This window comes from Megascapheus bottae, chromosome 20, assembly GCF_031878675.1.
Source record: "Megascapheus bottae isolate mThoBot1 chromosome 20, mThoBot2.hap1, whole genome shotgun sequence".
NCBI lineage: Eukaryota > Metazoa > Chordata > Mammalia > Rodentia > Geomyidae > Megascapheus > Megascapheus bottae.
Window position 1 is genome coordinate 19,805,232 of NC_143528.1, and position 25,871 is coordinate 19,831,102.

The following is a 25,871-nucleotide window of genomic DNA, read 5'->3' on the forward strand; positions in this document are numbered from 1 at the left end:
TCTGTCTGTCTGTCTGTCTATCTATCTATCTATCTATCTCTATAGATATAGGATTAAAAAGTTATAACTAGAAGAATCTCAAAAATAAAATTTGGTGTTCTAGTTTTTAATACTAATTCAGAATTTATCAAAAACTTATCAGGTACGAGCTACAATAAGGTACCCTATATCACCTGAATAACTAGTAATCTCTTTTATATAATCAAACAATTTTTACGTGAGTTCTTTGGTTTTCACTACTTTTGGGGGCTAGAGAAGTTAAGTATATCACTGCTCAGGAAATGGCAAAGCCCCAACAAATTGCTCATGACCCCATTGTCAGAAACAAAACATCTGTATTCCAGGCTTCACCAATGAATGCCCTTCAAGGTAAGACTTAATGACATAAACAAGTCCACGAAGTCTCTGAAGTAACATCTCTCCTCTTTCTGATCTTCCTCAAGGTTCAGGTCACATCTTACTTCCCCTAACACTTCATTCATTTTAGCACTAATTTGGCTCTCTTCATGAATGAAAAAGCGTGTATTCCACTTATGTATATGTATGTGTCTGTGGACTGTGTTTTTTACCAAGAACCCAATATTTTGATGAAATGAGTTCTGTGAATCTACCATATTTCAATTAATACATTTGTATATACTTTGCATACTACCCAATGTATTTACTTAGGAGTCTATAAGCTAATTCTAGCTTCCACATATAAGGAAAAACATGCATCCTTTGTGTCTTTGAGCCTGACTTAACACTTTTTTTTGGGGGGGGGACAGTCGTGGGCTTTAGCTCAGGGCCTGAGCACTGTCCTTGGACTTTCTCAAGGCTAGAACTCTACCACGACTTGAGCCTCAGCACCATTTCTGGCTTTTTTCTATGTATGTGGTACCAAGGAATTGAACCCGGGTCTTCATGCATGCTAGGCAAGCACTCTTAACACTAGGCCAAACTCCCAGCCCCTTCTCTTAACATTTTTCCAGCTCTTTCCATTTCTTTCCATATAGTACATTATTCTTATTAAAATGCTATTGTGTTTGTATCCGCGTTTTCTTGATCTACTTGTCCATTGAGAAGCATCTGGGCTCAACCCATATCTTAATGTTATGGTAAGTAGTGCTGTAATGAACATGGTTGTGCTGGTGCCTTTACTGTTATCCTGTATCCTGCTTTGTAAATTTTTTTTTTTTTTTGCCAGTCTTGGGGTTTGAACTCCAAGCCTGGGTGCTGTCTTTGGGCTTTCTCAAGGTTAGCACTCTACTACTTGAGCCACAGCACTATTTCTGGCCTTATCTGTGTATGTGGTATCAAGGAATAGAACCCAGGGCTTCATATATGCTAGGCAAGTACTCTATCCCTAGGACATACTCCTAGCCACTGGTTTGTAATTTTTAAGATAAATTCCTAGGAGTGGAACTGGTGGAGCATAAAGTAGTTCTACATTTAATTTTTTTTTTTTTTGTCAGTCCTAGGGCTTGAACTCTGGATCTAGGCAATGTCCCTGACCTCTTCCACTCAAGGCTACCACTCTCCCACATTGAGCCACTGTGCCACTTCTGGTTTTCTGGTGGCTAACTGTAAATAAGTCTTACAGGCTTTCCTATGCCTGGGCTGGCTTTGAACTGCAATCCTCAGATCTCAGTCTCCTGAATAGCTAGGATTATCGGCATGAGCCACCAGTGGCTGGCTATATTTGAGGAACCTCCATATTGCTCTCCAGAATGGTTGAATAGATTTCCATCCCCATCAGCAGCGTAATAGGGTTCCATTTTGGCTGCATCCTCACCAGAATCTGTTATTTTCTTGTGGAATTTCAATGTTGTTTTGATTTGCTTTGTATTTATGGTTAGAGCAGAAAATCAAATCAAGTACTTGAAAGGGATGGGGTGGGAAATGGATGGATGAATTATAAAGAAGAGAATGCAGTAAAAAAAAAAAAAAAAAAACCATTGTGGCCAGGAGTTTGGCCTAGTGGTTAAAGTGCTTGCCTAGCATGCATGAAGACCCGGTTCGATTCCTCGGTACCACACACATAGAAAAAAGCCGGAAGTGGTGCTGAGGCTCAAGTGGTAGAGCTCTATCTAGCCTTGAGAAAGTCCAAGGACAGTACTCAGACCCTGAGCTCAAGCCCAGGACTGGCAAAAAAAAAACAAACAAAAAACATTGTTAAGATGAGTGAGGTGAGGGATCTAGGGGAGGGATGAGTATGAATGTTGAAAAAGTGACACTGATCAAGATGCATTCATAAACTGCTTGGTTAAATGGCAATACCTCTATACAATTACCTACAGATACATTTTGAATTGCTTCAACTTTCTTTTTTGAGATATAAATGTCTTTAACATCATTGAGCACCATAATTCATTTTTATATTTTATTGCTTCAAATGCTTCAAACTATGGGAAATCTTTGGTAAAAATAAAGACAATAAAATTTTCACAGTAACTTTACACAAAGCATTGCACAACAGTGTTTCTCATACACGTGAAATAACACAGGAATGTTTAGAATCCTCAGTGAGGAAATCAACTGTACAATATTCATTTTAAAACAAAACTGATTTCCATAAATATTTAAAATATGTCCTAGGTTCTTATTACCTATTAACATTTGTATTTTAACCAGCATGTTGAACTGTATTTTTAGTATTTACGTAAAATCAATAAACAGAATTTTGTTGTTGTGGCCTACTACAGTATCTAGTCTCCATCTCCCTCAATTCTGCTTGTTGTACATAAAACTAGAGGGAGGAACTAAAATAAAAATAAAAAAAATGCTATGGTTCTCAGTCAGGCCCTCTGTGGAAAAGAGGAAAATGTTTCATGTCTATTATTACACAGACATTTCTCTGGGTGGCAGATTTGTGCAGTCTCAGACTTGACTAGCCTTGAATTGATCTAAGTGAGTTCTTAGCTCAGGACACAGTTCAGTTAGCAGCAGCTCCATCAGCACCTGCATCAAGAAAGAAGAAGAGAGAGAAGGATGAGGGTTCTTCCCAAGAGTTTACTCAAAGGTCCCCTATGTCTAAGATCAAAGTCCAATTTTAGTCATGAAGCTTTTCTTGGTACATAGGGACTTTTAGATAAAAGTGATGCTATGTAAACTCTATTTCATGGCCTATTAATCATTATCATGTTGTCCATACTATTAATACTGGTAATTCTAATCAGAAAAATGACTGAGAGGAAGTAAAGGTGTAGCTCAAGTGAGTATGAGATGCTGAGTTTAAACCCCAGTACCAGCACAGCAAACAGTGCACGTTGCTAAGCAAACCAAGCAATCATTGGAAATCTGTATCAGAATAGAGAGGCAGGGAAAATGTGAGGATGACCAGGCCATGAGCGGTGTGGTACTTTGGTTCTTTCTAAATAAAACTGAGGCGAGGAAAATACATAAGAATATAGTGGGGACAAAAACATGAAAAAGGGGTATCAATGTGCCAGAAGCAATGCACTCATTACCTGACAAAAGTAACTGTAACCCCTCTATATAAACCCTGACAATAAAAATAAAAAGAATATAGGGCTAGGGACCTGGTGGCTCACGACTGTAATCCTAGCTACTGAGGAGGCTGAGACCTGAGGATCATCATGGTTCAAAGCCAGCCAGGGCAGAAAAGTCCATGTGACTCCAACAAAAACTTTTCACAAAAAACTGGAAGTGATCCTGTGGCTCAAGTGATAGAGTGCTAGCCTTGAGCACAAAGAAGTTCAGGGACAATGCTCAGGCCATGATTTCAAGCCCCAGAACCAGCAAAAAAAAAAAAAAACGAATATAAAGGATTAATCTTTACCTATATTTGGACAGAAACATAAAATCCAAGAAACAATTATCTGAGAGGGTTTAATTTACTCACATATAATAGATGCTTGTTGGCTCTTCTTTCTTGAAGTGCCTTGAATATTTTTATTATACCATGGCGGGCATTCTGCTGTCCAACAAGGCTCTGAAGTGTATCTGCAAAATGAACACTTTTGTTTTATGATGTGTTGCTGGAGAGCAAATTGTATCACTAAGCCACATACCCATTTCTGGTAACCAAGGTTGCGTCTGAAGTGGATACTGAAAAAGTATGCAATGTGTATTGAGTGGGGGATGTCTTGGAATACATACATAGTTCATAAATGCACTAGTGAGTGCTAAGGTAGTAAAGTGAGTGGTCAGTTCTTTCAAATGTTTAAAATGTCCATTTAGAAATTTTCAACATAAGGTCTTATAAAAAAAATCTAGTACATTGCTATTACTAGTTAACAAAACGTATACATTTTTATTTCTAAAATTTTGCATTACATATCTTAAGCACATTTATTAGCACATTTCTGTAGTTAAACATTCTTAGTAAAAGATAGCTTTTTAAAATTGTAATGTTTGAAAGACAGAAATGAAAATATGTTCAAAGGACTGCAATTTCCTTCGTATCGTTGTGCCCTCTGGTAGAAAGCCAGCCTCACCTGGGATGTTTTCAAGTAGCTTTTGCTGCGCCTTCTGCTTTGTTTCCTGACTACCGGTGTCACTTCTACTTGCAGATGGTGGTGCCAATTTCCCATCTGGCCAAAAAGCATCCCGGAAAACACCGATATAGTAAACCAACATTTGCTCACTGAAAATCCAGTTCACTGTGTCCCGGATTTGTCTTGTAAGAAAGAGGAAAAAGTTTACTTAGATGAGGTTTTTCAAAAAATGTGTACTCTGGGCCGGGAGTTTGGCCTAGTGGTAGAGTGCTTTCCTAGCATGCACAAAGACCCAGGTTCGATTCCTCGGTACCACATACATAGAAAAAAAAGCTGGAAGTGGTGCTGAGGCTCAGTGGTAGAGATCTAACCTTGAGAAAGTCCAAGGATAGCGCTAAGGCCTTGAGCTCAAGCCCAGGACTGGCAAAAAAAAAAAAAAAAATGCGTACTCTGTTCTGAAAAGGTATTCAGGGTTAGATGAAAATGCAACCTTATCTAAATGTTTGAGAAATAAAACTCAAAATGAAAATTTCAAACTCTCGATATGAAAGTTTTTCTCATTTTGGTCATATGAGATGATTGTTCATTTGGGGGACTCATGGTTTTTTGGCACCAACCTCTCCAAATGTTTGCCCTGAACTCCCAATCTCTATGATGAGAAGCAAGAGACTTATTTAAGCTTGTAACTGCCCTAATTTATTCATGAAGCACTATAACTTGAAATATAAATCCATTTCTTCCTTTTGGGAGTTTGAACTCAGGTGTTTTCCAGGCAAGCAATCTATCCTTTGGGTCACACTTCCAGCCATTTTTTACACTGATTATTTTTGAACAGGGTCTTACCACTTCGTGTGTGAGTGCATATCTTGACCATAATCTACCTATTTTAGGGTTCCTATCATAGCTGGAATGACAGGAGTGTGTGACTACATCTAGCTTCTCCTGTTAAGATGGAGTCTTGCAAACTTTTTTGTGCCTTGACTGGCTCGGAATCACCATTCTCTGATCTGAGCCTCCCATGTAGCTAAGACAAGAGAATGTGTACTCCTATGCCTAGTTATGGCTTGAGAAGGAGTCTTGTGAATTTTTATAGTGGAGTACCAGCTAGACAATTTGAAATATTTATGGGAATGAAAAGGACAAATATTTGATTTGCAGTTATGCACGAATGGTTATCTAGCTACTGAAGTCTTTCATGCAATCCGATTAGTTGGTCAAATATTAACCAATTCCACAACCAAGAGACAGTAAACACAAATCAAAAAGCTTAGGAGGAAGCCTCTCTGCTCAAAGGGGGAAAAGAAACATTTTGGACTGCTAGTGCCAGAAAGACATAAAGCTTCAAATTTGATTTATGATATTAAATCAAACACTTTTAAGAATCTGACTTCCCAACCAAACTTTTGAAAAGCATAACATAAGAGTTTCAGCAATGGTTCTCTGAAACTGGTATTTCAAGCCCAGTATTTTCCAGTCACTTTTGAATGAGTAAACTCTGCCGAGTCAAGCTATAATGTTAATTCTGTTCTAATACTAAGTTTCCAATGATACTTCTTTATTTGCTTAGAATTGTACCATTAAATTCAAATTTAGACCAAATAAAGCCATTCTATTTAATGGAATTTTTTTTTTTTTTTTTTTTTTTTTTTTTTTTTGGCGGGGCAGGGGGTGAACTTGGCCTGGGCACTGTTCTTGAGCTCTTCAGCTCAAGGTTACCACCCTATCTCTGAGCCACAGCCTCACTTCTGTTCTCGAGAGATTAATTAGAGATAAAGAGTCCCAGGTCCTTTTATGCCCGGACTGGCATTGAACCTTGATCTTCAGATCTCAGCTTCCCGAGTAGCTAAGATTACAGATGTGAGCCGCCATGCCCAGCCTTCTGTGCTTTTTTTTTTTTGTGCCAGTCCTGTGGCTTGAACTCAGAATCTGGGCACACTGTCTTTGGGCACATTTTTCTCAAGGCTAGTGCTCTGCCAACTGAGCCACAGCACTACTTCTGGCTTTTTCTGTGTATGTGGTACCAAGGAATTTAATTCAGGGCTTCATGCATGCTAGGTGAGCACTCTACCAGAAGGCTATGCTCCCAGCCTCTGTGCTTTTTTATATAAATTTTATTGATTCTACCTGGGGTATTTTACTGTCTCTGGCTGTTTTGCCTACATAGCGTTGATTGATAGCTGACAACTATCAAGCTGTGCTGTCAAAAGGATTTTTGAATTTAAGAGAACACTTGCTTATTTTTAAAGAAAAATCTGTATCATGCCAACATCATGGTTCTCTTTATAGTCTTTGCTTTGGTGAATCTGGCATTCTAAAAAGAAGTGAAGGAACAAAATTTCACTATGATTGAAGATTAGGTAACTATGACCAAAAGTTATTATCTAAATAGATTCTATTAGCCATGCTTTGAAGCAAATCTGGTACGTGAGACTTTTGTTTAGACCAAAGGCCTAGAACATATTGTTGTATGTCATCATCTGCTAAAGGCAAAAATAGCAAAATATCGGGTGCTCCAAAACTCTCCACCTGATAATGATCCCACTGAAATAAAAAGACTAACAATTCTCTAAAAGCTGCCTTATCTCCATTTCCATGAAGATAACTGCAAAGTGTATTGATTACTCATAAACAAGATCTGATTATTTTACAATTAGGAGCCAATATTATAAAAAGGAGTAAGAAATGTATACATGATTTTCTGAAATTGACAAGAAAAACCAATAAGTAATACTGACAAAAATAAGGCCCTTTTGGAAATTTTCTTACTAAGGCCCATCGTTACTGAAAAAGTTTTCCTAAGATGGAAATAAATTAAACACTATTTTTATGGCTAAAACAAAATACCAAATCAACTGAACAAGCCTCTGATAGACTATTTTTATTATAATTTTATTATTATTAAGGCATTGTACAGAGGGGTTACTATTTCACAATTCAGATAGAGTATACATTTTCCTTTTGGACAATGTCATTCCTGTCTTCACTTTCCCCCACTCTCCTTTTCCCGTTCTTGTCCATAAGTTCTATACAGAACTTTTTCTTTTCAGTCTTAGAAATTTGGTTATGACCACCAAGAAAATTTATTTGTAAATCCATATAAAAGTAATATTTCATATATAATTTATTATTTTTATATGGTAAATAATAGAATCATTGCAAATTATTCCTAAAGTATTTTAGTTATCATACATTAATTTTGTATAACTCACTTGTTGATGGTTCTCCCAAAAGTGACCTGAACAAGAGCAATTAATGTTCTTCTCACCCACTTAAACACTGAAATGTAAATCAGAGGAAAAAGTTTATCACAGAATAGCACAATTATGAAAATTTTATAGCTGTACAAAACATAAATCTTACATAAACCTTAACTGAGTGAGTCTTAACATCAAAGTTTGTTTTTTGCAGAATCCAAGTTTTAGCAGACAGACTTCTGCTCAGAAAAATTTCTCAGACCAAGTTTTCATTTTATTACTAAGCGACTGAGGTGATGAAATCTAAGAGGGCACTCCCCCCCCCTCAACTTTTGGCACCTACAAAGAAGCTGAGCTAGCATATGGAAATAACACTTCACTGCCTACCTCCCCAGGCTACTGACAACATGCCTGTTCCCCACTAGCAGACAGTAGATTCTAAATTTAGATTTCTGTCTGGCTTGCTGAACCCAATTTTCCAAAACACAGTTCTGAATGAGGAACATCTGTAGTCAAATGCTGACAAATATTGTCAAATATTATAAAAATGACAAGTCTAACTGTTCTTATTTGAATAAACTCTTGTAGAACATTATGTACTTTTATGTTTTATGTATTTGGAGCAAGAAAAAGAAAATTGCAAAGAGCTAGAATCATGAATAGAATCTGAATTCCACAATCTCCAGCACCACTTTTTGTAACAGGCAGTCAGGCATTTGTCAGAACCTCAGTTTTTTCATCTGGAAAAGGATGAGATTAACATAGGCTTTATGTTTTCTCCCTGAGGGTTTTCTGTATGAGAAGGGCTCTACAGATCCCAACTTTTATTTTTACAAGGAGATATACTTTGTAGGTACATAATATGAACATAAATAAACCACAACAGGAAAAAAAGCTGTGATTACATAAAATTTCATCTCTAGCTCCTGAAATGCTCAGGTAGTAACATATGAGGAAAAAAAATTTAGACTTCGTTATTTTATAATAGAGACAAGAATTCAAGCCTCAAGCACCTAGAAAGAAAACCTAAAAGCAGCAAATTCACAAAGATCTTTTCATTAGACCACTCATAGAAGTAAAGGTCAACAACCTGACTGTACCTCTCTGTATTTCATCCTTATAACAATTTTAAAAAAGAAAAAAGATCAACAACAAACACACCTAGTACTAGACAAAAATATTCCAAATCCAATTCTAATTAAAATAATTATTAAGTGGTTGTACAAGAGTTGCTTTTAAACAAAGCAGTTTATAAATACAATATACCTTGATCAGTGGATCTCAATGCCCAATTAAGCTACTATTACTCCTTCAAGTTAACAATCAAGCCTTACAATCAGATCCATGACTCAAGACTGTCTTGAATTCTTAGATGGAATTTGCTGCATGTTATCAAGTATGTAGATGTGTTTATTTTAGGTCCTCTTTTAGGCTAGATGAGCATATCTCTTAGGATAACTTTTCTGCCTTTTCTGGGACAAGAAAGGTAGTTCCTACACAGAGGGCCAAGGACAAAAGCAACTTCTAGGAGATATGCCTGACAGCTTGGTGGGCGCAAAGCAAAGCAAAATAAAACATTGCTTCTGGGTTTTTTGTTTTTGTTTTGCCAGAACTGGGGCTTGAACTCAGTGTCTGGGCATTCAAGGAAACCTGGGCTTTCTCAAGGCTAACACTCTACCACTTGAGCCATAGCACCACTTTTCTGTGTATATGGTACTGAGGAATCAAATCTGGGTCTTTGTCCAGGGCAGGCAGGCACTCTACCACTAGGTCACACTCCCGGACCCTCCTGAGTCATTTTTATACACTGAACTTGAGCAGGGACCTCGACTCATTTTGTTATAAATACTCACTTATCACTGACATCCACATGCTCTAATTTTTCCAGCCCTTCAGGACCCTTCCCCCACAAAATAGACCCATTCCTCCTTTCTCATTTGTGTGGAGCAACAGAGGCAGCTGTAGCAGCACAAGGATTTTGCTGATGGCAAATATATCACATCTTATTATAAAGGATGTTCTATTTATTCCCTTTTGAAATGTCACTGGAGAACCAAACATGCTTCTGAGCAGGCATGGAAGACATGCGCACTGTGAGGACATCATTTTGAGCTCTATTCTGGTTGCTGTCTGGCTTTGGCATGTCTATAAGGTCTCTTAATGTCCTTGTATTTATGGAAAAGGGCACACCAGCCAAAGCTAGAATAGTGCATCATTTTAAATAGCACACAGGACATTGGGAGAAGTATGATGTCAGGGACCAGTTTTCTTTGAAGAAGAGATAAACCTTGGATGGAAATGTTCTCTCTCATGTTAAATTAAGTTAATCATCAGTATATAGCTTTCAAATATGGAAATGCCACAGATTTTTCAAATGAAAAAGCTTTTATATTTGTATGATATTTAATCTCATGGATATTTCTTGTTTTTGTTTTTTGTCGGTCGTGGGGCTTGAACTCTGGACCTAGGCCCTGTCTCTGAGCTTTTAAGCACTCTTCCCCTTGAGCCACAATGCCACTTCCCACATGGATTTCTAAAATAACTATTTCCCACTCCTAAAGCTTATCTTAGTTCTAACTTTCATTATTGAAGTTATGCTAAAATGAACTTATACACACACACACACACACAGACACACACACATACATATCTGGGGGGAGGGGGCTGTCTTCGGTGTAGGATGTAATACCATTGATGGTTTAATGTGAATACATTTTTGGATTCTTTCAATACTAATCAATATACATGTTTATCTCCCTACAGAGTATTATTTAAGACATACGTATCTGCAATGATGATGACTGAAATTTTCTTAGCTTTGGCCTAGAAGAAAAGGTTCAATGAACCAAGTTCACTAATTCCTGCACTTAAAATTCTCTTGTCTGTTAAGTCATCAGTGTAGCTATCTCAGCATTTTACTGAGCACCTTCTCAGGATTAGGTACACTGTAAAAGACTGCTGAGGATTAAAATATATAGAAGAGGGCCGGGAGTTTGGCCTAGTGGTTAAAGTGCTTGCCTAGCATGCATGAAGACCCGGGTTCGATTCCTCAGTACCACAAACATAGAAAAAAAAGCCGGAAGTGGTGCTGAGGCTCAAGTGGTAGAGCTCTAGCTTTGAGAAAAGTCCAAGGACAGTGCTCAGGCCCTGAGCTCAAGCCCAGGACTGGCAAAAACAACAGCAACAAAAAAAATAAAATATATAGAAGATATGTTTAAGAATATAATAGCACTTTTTCTTCTTTTAGTAATTTTTCATATGTCTAAGTGACATGTTAGGGAATATAAATGTGAAGGATAGTCACACTTATCTAAGTGTGATAATATAAGACCACTCTTTGCCTATCACATTTCCCCTCAAGATAAGAGAATAACTGACTGAATGGAGGAAGCCCAGAATAATCATGAGTTAACATTTTATTATTGGGTGACACTAGTATGTCTCATACACTCTATCTCTTTGCTTACTCTTCTAAGTGGCTCGAAGGCATTAGGCACCTGCCATGTCTCCAGCTAGTACTGAATCTCTAGGTATGAGCAGAAGGCAGGTATCCTAAGTGTGAGTGTGGCAGAGCTGTGAACAGGTAAGCAGAGAGTAGTGAGTTCCATTCAGGACTCAAGACTAAGGCATGTAGCTTATCTTTTACCAAAACACTATTCTGGGGTCAGGCACTCACATAGCTCTTAAGAAAACAGATCCCCAGATTGCAAATGTTCTTTTAGTATCTTTAGGGCAGGATTTCTTAGTCCTGGCATTGTGACTGTGGCTAGTAACTTGTAGATGCTACAGTGAGCACTGTAGGAGGTTTCTCAGTATTATCTTCTCCCAAGATGTCAGCTGTGATCCCAGCCCTAGACCGTGACAATCAAATATCTCCAGGAATCACCAAGTGTCACACACTTCCCTCTACCGAGAATCACAGCACTGGAGGAAGGAGACTGGAGGAGGAAGGGACCAGAGGCTTTCCTGCCATTCCTGGCCATCACGCTATCCTAACACCAAAACTATACCTTTAAACAAGAAGAGGAAGACTCTTCATCTGCTAGAAAATATTTCTGTATGCCTTCTGATGATAAAGCAAGCAACAATGTTGGATGACATGAAAGAAGTAAACTGTAGGGGCCGGGAGTTTGGCCTGGTGGTTAAAGTGTTTGCCTAGCATGCATGAAGACCCGGGTTCAATTCCTCGGTACCACATACATAGAAAAAAGCCGGAAGTGGTGCTGAGGCTCAAGTGGTAGAGCTCTAGCCTTGAGAAAGTCCAAGGACAGTGCTCAGGCCCTGAGCTCAAGCCCAGGACTGGCAAAAAAAAAAAAAAAAAAAAGTAAACTGTATTTTATCCTTTTGTATTGAGAGGACCTACAGGGACAAAGCAGGGAGTATGGAATTGTTATCTATCTTAAGGCAGTGTCTTCAACACTAACAAAGAATACCTTCATCATCTGGTTTTTCTTCAAACTATTTATTAGATGAATGAATGTATGAACATAAATACATATATGATTCATTATAGGAATAAAGCAACATTAACTGAGCCTAACTTAATCAGGCAATATTATTAAACAGTAACAAAAATAAAGCTTACTTCCTCTAAGTTCAAAAATCTCCCCAATCAACATGAAACATGGTTCAGCCAAGGAATCTTTCTTCCCATCCACATCATCACCATAGTCTGAGAGGTCACTGTCTTCTTCTATCTCTTCCTGGGGATACAGCAAGTAACAGGATGCAGGTCACTTATGCATGGAAATCGTAGTTGTTTTCTGTCTTCAAATACAAATTCTGAACTATCTGCTCTTATTTTAGCCTTACACAGTTCCTCAAACTTTATGCAGAGATCCATCCTTTTTCAAAATGTGGAAGACAAAATGTTTTTTCTGAAGAACATGTTTGATTCTTAAAGTCTTATTCAAGGTTTAAGAAAACAAACTAATTTGGAAGTGGTGCTGTGGCTCAAGGGTAGGGTGGTAGCCTTGAGCTAAAGAGCTCAGGGACAGAGCTCATGCTCAGAGTTAAGCCACATGACCGACCAAAAAGAAAAAGAAAGTAAACAAGCTAATTAAACAACAACAATTTTCTATCCCTGGAATAAAATCGAATTAACAGATAGTAGATAGTAGGATAGTAGGATAATTTTCTAAAAATTATAGCAAAGTATTAAGTTTCAAAAAGGCTATTAACATAAATGGTTTTGAATTAATTACTTTTTTCTAAATATGTATATTCTAAAGTAGTAGTTATTTTTAAAGCTTTCCTCAAGAGTTTATTATGTTAGTCTCATTTCCTGATCTACACATCAGCAAGTTTCAGTTCTAAAATTATTACAGGCCACATACCAAGTTAGTTACAAACTTTTAGCACCCACCAATGACATACAGATAGACAGACGGACAGACAGACAGACAGACCGACAGACAGACAGGCAGAGATATACACACACACCCACACACAGCTATTTCTACAGAACAAGATGAAGTGTGGTCATGAAGACCTAAACATCATGCCATAGAAGACCTTAGGATGTTCAGTCATATCTGCATAGAGGTAAAAGTGGAAGTCATGGGATCAGACAGTGAGCTATGACAGGCCTCTCGGGTTGACATAGGGTTATAAGAATAAAGGACTGAGAATTCTCAACCTCATGGAAGTCTAATAATATCAAATACTTCTAAGAATCACTTCAGGGTGACTGAGTCTCATGAATGTCACAAGTGGTTTAAGCACATAAGGGAGGCAATGGGGGGAAGCTACAGAGCCTCGATGGATGGAGAGGAGCTGGGTGGAAGAAGTTGAGTTATGTACAGAGATGATCAGAGGTGTGGGCATGTTCTAGGGTGCACATATTTCTCCTGGCAAACAACATAGTAAAGCAATATTTTCCTTTCAGTGTTCAGTCCCTCTCTGCAAGCTCCTTATGCCAACCCTGGTAAAGAAGTAGAGCCAACTGGCAAAAGACTAAGGAAAAGGCAAATTTTGGACAGGTTTGTGTAAATTTCTAAAGAATCAAACAGGAACTTCAGTAGTTTACATATGGATCAAGACCCCAGGTCAGAAAATGAGACTGAAAATGAATGCAGCCATATTCCTTTACTCATGTATAATGTTATTAGATCATCTTGCTTTAAAATAACCCATGTTCTCCATTTCTAAAAATGAAATTGAAACTTCCAAGCCTGGCATAAAGCCTTGCCTTATGTTCTGGGAAAACAATACGGAAACCTGCTAGTTGTCTATAGTCCAATGACCACTATACTATCTCACAAACAGAACCTTCTCTCCTGAAATTTCAACTCCTCCACAATGATGGTTCTGTATCTACTCTTTCCAGCTAACTTACAGGGGGTAACAAGCCAATATTACAAACTATGACAGCAAAACATGAAAGAAAACGGATATATTTGCTTTCCATTAGTAGCCAGATTTCAAATATGTTACTTAAAACAGACTTTAAAAAGAGATCTGCATGAACAGGATATAAAAGTATTTAAAAAAAAAACACAAAACCTTTTGGCCACTCACCTCCTGATGGGAGAAGAAGTCACGAGGAAGTTTTTCAAAAAATGAGGATAATGAGAAGGAGTTTTTTTTCCCCTGCACATCAATAACCTTGAGGTAGTCAGGAGAAGGGCTCAAAAAGGCATAAAGTGCTTCACTCTGACAGAGTCTTTCATCTGAAAGTAGATTCTGTAGAAAAAGAGGATTGATGGATTGATTACGTCTACATAGGAAATTCTGTGGTCCTGGGAGCCAATACAAGCATGGCCAACGAAAGTGGTCGTGTTATGGGCTTACTCTCATCATCCATTCTGAACCTTTTCCTTTTCTCTCTGCAATAAGCTATATATGATCTATTTTCAGTAATCTTAGTGGTGCATATGCTCCTGTCTGGGGTAAGGTAAGTCACTCTTTGCTAGTCAGTCTGTTTGTGGGAGATCCCATGCAGAGAACAGAGCTCCCTCCATTCTATTCTGCTTGGAGCCACAAACAGTTCTTACCTTGCTTCTCACTCACAGATATAAGGAGCTATTACCTTTGAAAGGCAACTTTTCTCATTTGTGTTAGAACAACTTAGGACTTTGGAAAATAATCCATAGATATCACTCAAGATTCTTATACTTGTGTTCAGATTTTGTATGCCTGATGAGAAAAGAACCTAGAGTTATTACATGCTATAGCTGCCTACTAGGCAATTGTTTCATTCCACTGTATCCCACCACTTCCCAAACAGCGTTCATATAGGTCTTCATTGACCTATGAACTAGAAATTTCCTTGAGATTTGTACATCTATCTATCTGGCCCAGGAAAAAAGAAACCAGAAAATAAATCATGTTTATGCATAACTGTAAAATGCTGTGTGTACTTTGATAAGACAAAGAATTCATGAGTGAACAGACCAGTGGAAACTATCACCCACTGGTGGGTGTTCAGTAAGATGCACAGCAGTTAGTTACCTTTGGTGGTGGTGCAGGAAATGATGAGGAGAAAACTAGTCAGCTCTTAGGATGGGTTTGTATAATCCCAAATAGCAAACTATTTCCTCTTATAGCCAAAACATTTCAATTGCTTACCTGTAAAAACTTATTTAATTGATTCTTTGACTTTTCCAGAAACTTGTGATCTACAGATTTGAAAGGCAGCTTGCTAAGAGAAGGCAACTGGACTTTTTTTAAAGAAGGGACACACTGAGAGGGAAAAAATTAAAATTAAATGTTAGAGCTTTAAAATTACATTTCAGTTTTAAAAACACTTTACAGTAATAATCAGAACTAATATCTTCCTTTTGAATTTGTTCCTCTGCTATTTAAGACTTTTGATTTTTTTTCTGCCTTTTTTGAGACAGTTTAGCTATGTAGTACAAGCTGGAATCAAACTTATGATCCTCCTGTCTCAGCCTTCTGAGCACAGGGAATACAGAAGTGGATCTCCAGATCCATCTAAAATCTATCCATCTGAATCAAGAAGATATGGTACTTATACACAATGGAATTCTATAATACCATCAGAACGAATGACATTACCCATTTGTAAGGAAATGGAAAGACTGGGAAAAAATCATATTAAGTGAAGTAAGCCAGACCCAAAGGAACATAGGCTCAATGGTTTCCCTCATTTGTAATAATTAGTACACATCTAGGACTCTCCTAGCAGAGGATTACAATAGCTCAAAACCTAGGTGCATAAGGTCATATAGGATGAAACTAAATGAAATGAGCTCTAGGATATGGAAACAAAAGGTTTATCTTATGTGATTGTTGTTCTTAATGTACTGTTATTTCTCTTCGCTCTTTTTGCCATTATGGTTAATCTCATATTGTTACTGTATCTGATTTTGTTACCTGGTATATTGTATATACGTTTATTTATTTGAAATAGGGAAGGGAAGGGGGAAAACAAGATGATTGGGAGGGAATTAGGGGAGGGGAATGGGGACAAAAACATGAGAAAGGGTATCAATGTATGAGAAGCAATGCACCTACTACCTGATGAATATAACTGTAACCTCTATACATTTATCCCGACAATAAAAAAAAATCTATCCACTTGAATCAAGCTAAATTAAAGCTCCTCTACAGACCTACAAATTCCTGGAAATTGAGAAATCATGAAGCCAGGATGACAATGCTATCTGCATAAGTCCCGCTCACAAAAGTTTTCTTTTAGAAGTATATTTTGCTGGATATTAGTGGCTCACACCTGTAATCATACCTATTCAAGAAGCTGAAATCTGAGGATCATAGGTCAAATCCATCCCCAGTAGTAGTGTCTATGAAACTATCCCCAACTAACCTGAAAAATATTAAACTGGAGGCATGGTTGAAGTAGCAGAGTACCAGCCATGCACAGAAAATCAAACAAGAGGTTGAGACTCCTACTTCCAGCCCCAGTACCATCAAAATAAATAAATACAAGTTGCATTTCTAATGTTATAAATAGCTATCAGCACTAAAAGAAACAAATGAAAGAAAACCTGGTCTTCAGCTTTATTACTGTTTTAAATTTAAAAATTAACATAAATAATGTATAAGTGATAGAAAGTAATTATTACCAATATTATTCTTTGTAGACAAAAATCTATCAGACTCTGTGCTAGAAATGTGGTATGTGCTATTTTATCCTTGGGACAATCATATGAAATTTTAGAGAAATGAAATAGGCAGTGACATTTAGAAGGCAAGATTAAAATCTCTAGTGATCCAAAAGCTGCTTCCTATTACAATTGTCAACAGGAGATGTTCTCACAACAGGAAGACAGATGTAATCAAAAATAGCAAAGGTTGGAAGAGCCCAGCTAGTAGGCCACAGAGAGGACAAATGCTAAGGCAAAAGAATAGACACAAAATAACAAAAGGTTTATTTCTTCTAATGTTTCAGGGTAATTATTTATATTCTAAGCATATTTCATTTTTCAATTTTTTTATTTCCAAATCATGCCCAAATTATTTTCTCCTGCCATATTTATTAGAAACAACACTAAACTTTAGTGGTTTGTCAAGCAATAAACAGTTTTCTGTTTTGTCAATTTTACTTTACAACTTGGGGAATACTTTATATTCTTTTTCTTTCTTTCTTTCTTTCTTTCTTTTTATTTTTTTTGGTTATGGGGCTTGAACTCTGGGCCTGGGTACTGTCCCTGAGCTCTTCAGCTCAAGGCTACCACCCTAACCCTAGAGTCACAATGTCACTTCTGGTTTTTTAGTGATTAATTGGAAATAAGAGTCTCAAGGTCTTTAGTGCCTGGGCTGGCTCTGAATCACAATCCTCAGATCTCAGCCTCCTAAGTGGTTGGGATTACAGGCGTGAGCCACTGTGCCCGGCAGGAATACTTTATTTATTTATTTTTGGAGAAAAGGAGGGAATTCTTTATTCTTACATTGAGATAAATATTTTGTTTTCTATGGAATGACCATAGGGTGAGAAACACTAGTATGTATGGCATTCACTTTTGGCTACCATGCTTTTAAATGTAGTTATAGTGTTTAGAACTCAGTAAAAAAAATATATGTATATAGAGGAATATAAGGTGAACCAAAGTAGCACTGGTACTTAGTAGAACTAAGCTGAAAACTATATATCTTGGGGTGAACATGGGAAAGAAAAGCTGGGAGAGAACAAGGGAAGGGGTAACATTGTTCAAAAAGGATTCTGAGGGTTGACCATAGGACTCTGGGTTATTTTGAGCATGAAGAAAATGGACATAATGAAGGTAGAAGTGATTGAAAGGCTTTTTATTACAGGACTAAAGGGTAATTATGTTCAACAGAAGGAGAGTTAGGTAAGATGTAGTTTCTTCAGGAAATGTGAAAGTAGGATAACTCAGACTATACTCCTGATTAGGCCACTGTATACATATCCTATGAGTCAATTAAGTTCTGGAATTAGTTTCCTTCGCCTACCAAATTAAAAAAAAGTAACCTAGATTAGTGGCTTTCAAACATAGCAGGGGATTCAAGCTGTATTACAACCTATGGGAGTATGTATTATGTGTGTGAGTATGTATATGTGTTTGTAGGTTATTTTGTACTGGTTAGTTTCAAGATAGCATTGTGCTCTTGCTCTATACTCAGACATGTCTGGACTTCAATCCTCCCTCCTATTTGTGCTTTCCCATGTTGCTAGGGATGACAAGCTTGTACCTCTGCACCCAACCATTGTTTGAGGTAAGAGTCTGAAGAAGGTTTTTTTGTCATTATTGTTTTGAGGGATTTTTTTGAGGGGGGGTGGGTGATGGGCCTGAGGCGGGCCTTGAACTATCATTTCTAACTCCCAAGTGGCTAGGTAATAAGCTTGAGCTGCTCCATCTGGCTGTGTGCCAATCATTTTTCTAAATTCCTTGCATACATTTATTCTCTTAATAAGAATTGGTCTCTCATCTCTAGGCTTCTGTGGTAATTTATAATGAAAATCAGACAACAGACCTGAAGACTTTATTTCAGGCTGAAATGTCACCATATCAGTATCAGCAACAAGGAAAAAGATTAATCAGTACCCCTATACATAAAGCCTGCAACAGACCAGGAAACCATAGCTCACTCCTGTAATCCCAGCCACCCAGAAGGCTGAGATTTCATGATACTGGCTCAGCCTAGGCAGAAAAAGTCTATGAGACTCTTAATTTCCAACTAACCACCAAAAAGCCAGAAATAAAGCAAAAAGCTATAGTCAGATCATGAGTTCTGGCTCTAATACCTGCATACAAAAATGAGAATAAATCCTGCTACAGTCTCTGGAATCTCTTGGTGCTCAGCAATTGTAGGCTCTTGTGTTCACAAGCATTCGTACGTACCTCACTAAGTTTACGGTGTAAATTCTGAAACTCACTGAGCCTTCTTGGGACAGTCCAATTCTTAGTTTCAACTCCTCCAACTTCTTGAAGACTCACTGTGACAAAGTAACAAGGCATCTGCTCACCATTCTCTTCTGTAACCTTGAGAAAAAAAAAAACAACAAAAGATAAGGTGAATGGATATGGAAGGAAGATTTGAAAGTCCCCAAGGTTTCCCTTTTCTTGGTGTGACAATGAATACATGAGACTTAACCTTCTATCTGAAGGCTTCCTGAGCTTTACTTCAGAATTCAAAAACCATGAGTTCTCTTTTTTGAAACAGGATCTTGCTACATAGCTTATGGTATCCTAACTTGTAAATCTCCTAAATGCAGGAAGTACTGGCATGTTACCACCACACCCAGCCTCCAAGATTCCTTATGAAATTTTATACTGAGAAACATAATTTGTTTACCTCTCAACTTAGACATTACACACACATACACACACACACACACACAGAACTATACTATTATTCTAAATTTCAATAGGTAACAAAAATAAAACAAAAAAATGCACTAAGTCTGAGCCTAAATTTATATCATAAAACTAGAGAGCAGTCCACAAGAAAGACAAAGCAAAGCTATGTAAGAAGGAGCTGAACTCTGTGAGGGAAGAATACTCTCCCTCTGCATGGATAGAGAAATAGAATCATAGATAGGGTAACAGACTTTTCTGGAACCACATATGCAATATGAGGTTCAGCGAGCATGAGATGTCAGGAGTCCAGCTCAAAATAAACAAAAACTTCCACATATTTCCTATTTGGAGTACTTTGTAAGTACGGGAGGTCAGCTGACCTCTCTCACCCCTCCCTATTTCCTTTAGATTTTTAGAAAACTTTTGAGTAAAAAACTGATTCTCAGGGCAAAGTTCTTTGTAGGGGATTCTCCTGCTTCCCTCCTATCTTCCATGTGTGCCTTTGGAAGATGATTTCAACACACTGTGAAATGTCACAGGAAGCTTTAAGTAAAACTGAGAGGCTCCTCCCACAGTTTTCCTCTATGACCTTCTGACATTATATATCTCTGAGCTTATCATATACCTAGATTTCTACCCAAATAGTAGTTACACCCACAGTCATCAATGATTATATTTTCTATATATTCTATATTCTATATGATACGAAAAGAGCTTTTTCTAGTCCATTATTCCCTATTTTTCCTCAAAAAAATGTGTACAATACTGCAGCATAGCTTAATGGGAGTGCTAACATGTGTCAATAAGCACTTTTTAAGTGTTCACATACTATGAGTCTGTCCATGGTAATTCCTGGAGGGTATATTCTGTTTTGCAATCTATCTAGCCATGAAATTAAGATTATATTTTTTTTTTTGCCAGTCCTAGGGCTTGAACTTTGGGCCTGAGCACTGTTCTTGGACTTTCTCAAGGGCAGAGTTCTACTACTTGAGAGACAGCACCACTTCTGGCTTTTTCTATGTATGTGGTACCAAGGAATTGAACCTGGGTCTTAGTGCATGCTAGGCAAGCACTCTACCACTAGGCCAAACTCCCAGCCCTAGATGATAAATTTTAAAAAGAGTGTCAAGCCACTGAGAAAATGGCAGAGACACATAACAATAAGCCTTTTCAAATGGTGATGAAACAAATTACTAACACCATCTTTCTCAGGGTACTGTTATGTGAGCATAAAGTAACAGACATGACTTTCATCTCTTGCATGGCACTTCACTGATGGTAGGTGGGAAGGGAGGAGTTAGAAGCAGCAACAGTGTAAAATCAATGCTTAGAAGCATCTTTACTCCAAACTGAAATATTGTATAGACAAAAAGGGATGAAGCACAGTCTGCACAGTGTTATCCCACAGTCCTTGAAGAACATCCAGACAATTGAAAGGAAAAATATTCATTATTAAAGATGGTAAAGCCTCTGAGATTTAAGCAACTGAAGTCACATCAGTGGAATAGAACAGATGAACTTAAACTTTTAATTTTCTGTTTTCACATTTTAAAAATATTTCCATCGGGGGGGAGGGAAATGGGTACCAAGACATGTGAAAGGGTATCAATGTATGTGAATTAATGCACCTTCTATCTGGCAAATATCATGTAACCCTTTTACTAATTACAATAAAAAAAATGCAAAAAAACCCAAAAAACAAAAAAAATATTTCCATCATCAATAGAAAAATAAATACATAGGTATCTCAAGGACTTAAAATGTCCCCCTGGCAATGTTGTTGACAATTTTCCAGCAAAGAGGACAATTTTCTGTCTGATGTGGATGAGATCAATCCAAGCCAAGCAGCCTGCGATATGTCGCAATCATGGACAAACCAGAGATGAACACAGAGGGAGGAAGGCAATGGGCAGATGTGGTCTATAAGAATGTGGACAAAATCTTGTCCTATGAAGTTAAACTTCCAAGTACAGGAGGCTCATGACTATAATCCTACCTACTCATAACGCTGAGATCTGAGGATCACAGTTCAAAACCTGCCTAAGTTAGGAAAGTCAAAGAAACTCTTACGTCCAGTTAACTAAGAAAAGCCAGAAGTGGTACAGAGTTATCCTTGGAGTACAAAAGCTCAGGGATAACACTCAGGCTCTGAGTTCAAGTCCCAGGACCAGCACAAATGAAAAGAAGGGAAAGAGAAGAAGAACGAACGAGAAAGAAGCAAAAAGAAAGCATGAGAGAGAGAAAGAAAAAGTGTGAGGGAACAAAAGAAAGAGAGAGAAAGAGAGCAAAAGAACACTGGTAGAGTAAGTGGGAAAAGCAACAAAGCCTACCTCTCCACTGGTAACGGAGGCTTTCCACATGCCGAGGTTCTCACACCACCAGTCTGTTCTTGCCATGTGCAGCTGAAGGTCTGTGCGTTCCTTCTCTATTAAAAGTATTTCATCCTTCAACTTGGAAACAATCTGCCACAAGAAAAACATCTTGGTATTTATGGAAACATTTTAAAAGCTAGAAACTTGGCATATACAAGCCAGTTGTTTCTATAAGCTGACAATGAACAATAAAAAATGATATTTTAAAAAATTCCATTTATAGTAGCACCAAAAAGAATAAAACATGTAACTAAGGAAGTGAAAGTTTCCTACAAAGGAAACTACAAAACATTGATAAAAGAAATTAAAAAGAACAAATCTTTACATGTCTTACATGAAGACATGAAAGGTTGAATGAGCATTCTACTGTACGTGGTGAGGGAAGAATACTATCATCCGTCTGCGTAGATGGAGAAATATTTTTAAGGTATCAGTACTAACCGCAGCAACCGACTTATCCAATGTAAATACTACCATAATTTTAATGCCATATTTAATAGAAATAAAAACATCCATTCTAAACTTTATATAGAATCTAAGGGATGGGTCCTGGAGTTTGGCCTAGTGGTAACAGTGCTTGCCTAATATGCATGGTACCACATACATAGAAAAAAAGCTAGAAGTGGTATTGTGGCTCAAGTGGTAGAGCTCTAACCTTGAGAAAGCCCAAGGACAGTGTTCAAACTTGAATTCAAGCCCCTGGACTGGAAAAAAAAATCTCAAGGGACACAAAATGGTCCCTCCAAAATTTGGAGGACTCAAACTTCCTGATTGTAAAAATTAACAGAAAGCTTCATTCTTCATGAGACTAAATGAAATGAACTCTAGGATATGGAAACAAGAGGTTTATCTTGTGTGATTTCTGTTCTTTATGTACTGTGTTATTTCTCTTCTCTTTTTGCCCTTATGATTAATCTCATGTTGTTACTGTATCTGACTTGTTTCATGGTATATTGTATATACATTTATTTGAAATAGGGAAGGGAAGGGGGGGACAGAATGATTGGAAGAGGGAGGGTGAGGCAAACGGGGACAAAAACATGAGAAGGATATATCAATGTGTGAGAAGTAATGCACCCACTACCTGATGAATGTAATTGTAACCCCCCTAAACATTATCCCTACAATAAAATAAAAAAATAAATAAAAAGAAAGCTTCCTTCCTCAAAGCAGTGGAATGCTTGCATAAAGCCCAAGGATGGGCTGAGGAGGATGGCACATGCCTGCAATCCCAACTACTAGAGACATGATTAATGAGCACCCAAAATCATGCCAATCCTCACTATTATGCGAGAAATTAGTGGGAAAAATAGAGCCACAATGAGTTATTGCTTTATAGTTTTTAGAAGAGGAAGAAGAAGAGGAAAATGAGAAGGAAGGAAGAAGCAAGTGAGGAAGGGACATGACTTAAACGTTGTGGAAAATAGTAAAGTAGTTCCTCAAAAATTGAAAGCAGATTACTATATGACCCAGCAATTCTACCTCTAAGCATACTCACAAAAGAATCGAAAACAGGACCTCTAAAAGTCACCTACACTTACACCTTCACAACACTATTATTCACTACAGCCAACTGGTGAAAGCAGACTGAATATCTATTGATGGAAGAATGGTTAACACAATAAAATGTAATTAAATTTGAACATGTACTATCATGAAGAAAAACACAGTAGACACTGTGCAAAGTAAAACAAGCCAGCATAAAGAACAAATACTGTATGATTCCACCCAAATGAAGTACTTAGTATAGTTAAATTCATGGAGATAGAAAGCAGAATGGTAGTTGCCAGGGGCTGTAGGGAGACATGAGGAGTCATTGTTTAATGAGTAAGTTTAGTTTGGCATAATGAAAAATGCTTCAAGATGGTTGATAATTGATGCAAAACAATTTTGATGAACTCTATACATAAAATAAATTTAGAATGTAAAATTTAAAAACAAATATGTATGTTTTAAAATGCTATGCCTGTCATCTTTTTGTATTTCACATCTCTTTTTATGAGCCCCAAAGGGCTTTGTCCCTAAACTCTTCAGAACACACAGCCTACCTGTCTCCTTCCTCAGAAGACACACAGGAAGTATCTCTTGACTATACGGTCATCCTGCATTTGATCACCAATGCCTATTTTATTTTCATGCATGTTTTAAGTCCATAGCCATGTCTGCTCCTTCAAAGCAGGTGTCAGATTGTTTCACTAATTTTCCACAGCATCGTGTATTTACTCTTGTTTTCTTTTATTAGATCCTTTGACTAATGATTTACTTCCAATAATACTGTAGAATGGATAGTCTGCTTCAGATCTCTCCAAAGAAATAAGATAAATCCTGACAGATTTCAAGCAAGCAAACTACAAGACTATCTACATACCCAGTAGCTGGTGCCAAGCTCTAAGCATATTCCTGGCTTGCTTCACTGGGGAAAACAATTCCCCCCACCAAAAAAAAAAAAACTTGCACCAGTACTGGATATATGCAAAACTGTTCTGACTCACAACTACATATTTAATACAAAAAAAGCCATTCTAATAAAAGTTTCTTTGAGGTATGTAATTAACTGCTAGGTCATCAAAACCTTTACAAACACCTTAATTTTCTATTTACATCTCATATTTGTCAACATGAATGAAAAAAGCACAATTTCTCCTTCTGGAGCCCCATGAACCCTACACAACAGAAGACAATTTGATTTATCAGGAAATGTAGACTGCTTTTGGTGGGATCAGAGATTAGTGTTCAAATTGAGCCATCATATTAATGATTCTTTCCAAGTCTCCTGAAAATTCTTTCATGTAATTATAGCTCAGAATGTTTATTGCATGTTTTAAAATTTCTTTTAAGATTGAAGAGTGTCTTTCAACCAAATATATAATAATGAGCCAAACACGCTAATTCAATGAACATTCTCTAGCTCATCTTTCATGCTAATTTTGATTTACAATGAGTCCATAACAAACAAGACAACTGTTCTTGAGGACCCTGCCACATTGAAGATACTGATTATTTACCAGTCCAGTTAATTCTGTTATCTCATTGATGTTATTTTTACCAGGAATGCTGAAGGCCTCTCAAAGTTATATGTGCACAAAACCTATTTCTTATGACAAGCCAAGAAACCTAGCATTTCTCTTCAGAGTACTATTAGGATTATGAAGGTAACTTGCACATTGAACTTTCTTTTTCCTCACAATTTTGTCAACAGATGACTATTGACAAATATTCCTGTACAAGACTTCCCTTTTTTTTTCATAAAGAAAACCCACTGTTTAAAGCAATGTGGTAGATGGCCTACTCATCATGCAAGGACACTAGAGTCTACCCCGTGTAATAAAAAAAAAATAAGAAAAACAGAAAAACAACACAATGGTTTAGCTAGATAGTAACTGGCTTACATATGAAAGGCTCTGCTGACTAGATATCATTAATAGATTCAGATACTACACCTGTTCCCCTACATTTTATCTCAGGAATATTCTTTTATTATAAAAACATTCAAATGTTCAGGGGAGTAGTACTTAAGTACTAAAAAGTACTAAGGAAAAAACCCAAAGTGGTTCACTAAAATTTTTTAATTCAAAGTTGCCTGTCAGCTAAGTGGAAGTGTCAGAGGAGACCATCCAGCAGAGCACAGAGCTTTACTATCAACTACATTAGAGAGACTTCCTCATCAGACTTCAGCGGTATAAAGACAATACAAGAAGCTTAGTTTTCAAAAGGTTAATTATGGCTGGACTCATGGCTCAGGTGGCAGACCTTGCAATCATGAGTTCCTAAGTTGAAACCCTAGTACAGAAAAGGAATAGGAAGAAAAAAAGAAAACTGCCACTTAGTAAGTACTGTTAGTTTTTTTTAGCAAAACAACTATTTGAGTAGTTCTATACAGTTCTTTAACTTGTATTTGTGACAGGTGAAATTTAAAAAAAACAAAAAAGCGCCATCATCTCCCATGAAAAAGAAAAAACTTAGGGGAGCTGTGCTTCAAGTAGCAGAGAGCTATAAAGCCTTAGCCCTGAGTTGTAAATCCAGGACTTGCACTAAAATAAACAAACACCTAACCCCATTTCCTAAAAGCACTGTAGTCAGGCTACTTTGAAAGAATAATCAGTCAAAGCTGATGGTGAGAAA

General features: G+C 37.3%; 1 protein-coding gene across 2 annotated transcripts in view; it reads right to left on the bottom strand.

Annotated features, from left to right (window-relative positions):
* Positions 1-2,352: 2,352 nt before the first annotated feature.
* Snx25 (sorting nexin 25) overlaps positions 2,353-25,871 on the bottom strand; it is a 111,908-nt gene continuing 88,389 nt past the window's right edge. The window contains exons 11-19 of one of the 2 annotated variants that reach the window (XM_090354126.1): positions 21,708-21,839; positions 18,919-19,059; positions 15,203-15,316; positions 14,153-14,317; positions 12,219-12,336; positions 7,649-7,715; positions 4,440-4,621; positions 3,845-3,945; positions 2,353-2,940 (exon numbers count right to left, since the gene is read on the bottom strand). In XM_090354126.1, the coding sequence (XP_090210252.1) occupies positions 2,860-2,940; positions 3,845-3,945; positions 4,440-4,621; positions 7,649-7,715; positions 12,219-12,336; positions 14,153-14,317; positions 15,203-15,316; positions 18,919-19,059; positions 21,708-21,839 (1,101 nt within the window). In that variant the 3' untranslated portion in view covers positions 2,353-2,859. The remainder of the gene's footprint in view (positions 2,941-3,844; positions 3,946-4,439; positions 4,622-7,648; positions 7,716-12,218; positions 12,337-14,152; positions 14,318-15,202; positions 15,317-18,918; positions 19,060-21,707; positions 21,840-25,871) is intronic. The other variant, XM_090354127.1, reaches the window with a different exon arrangement.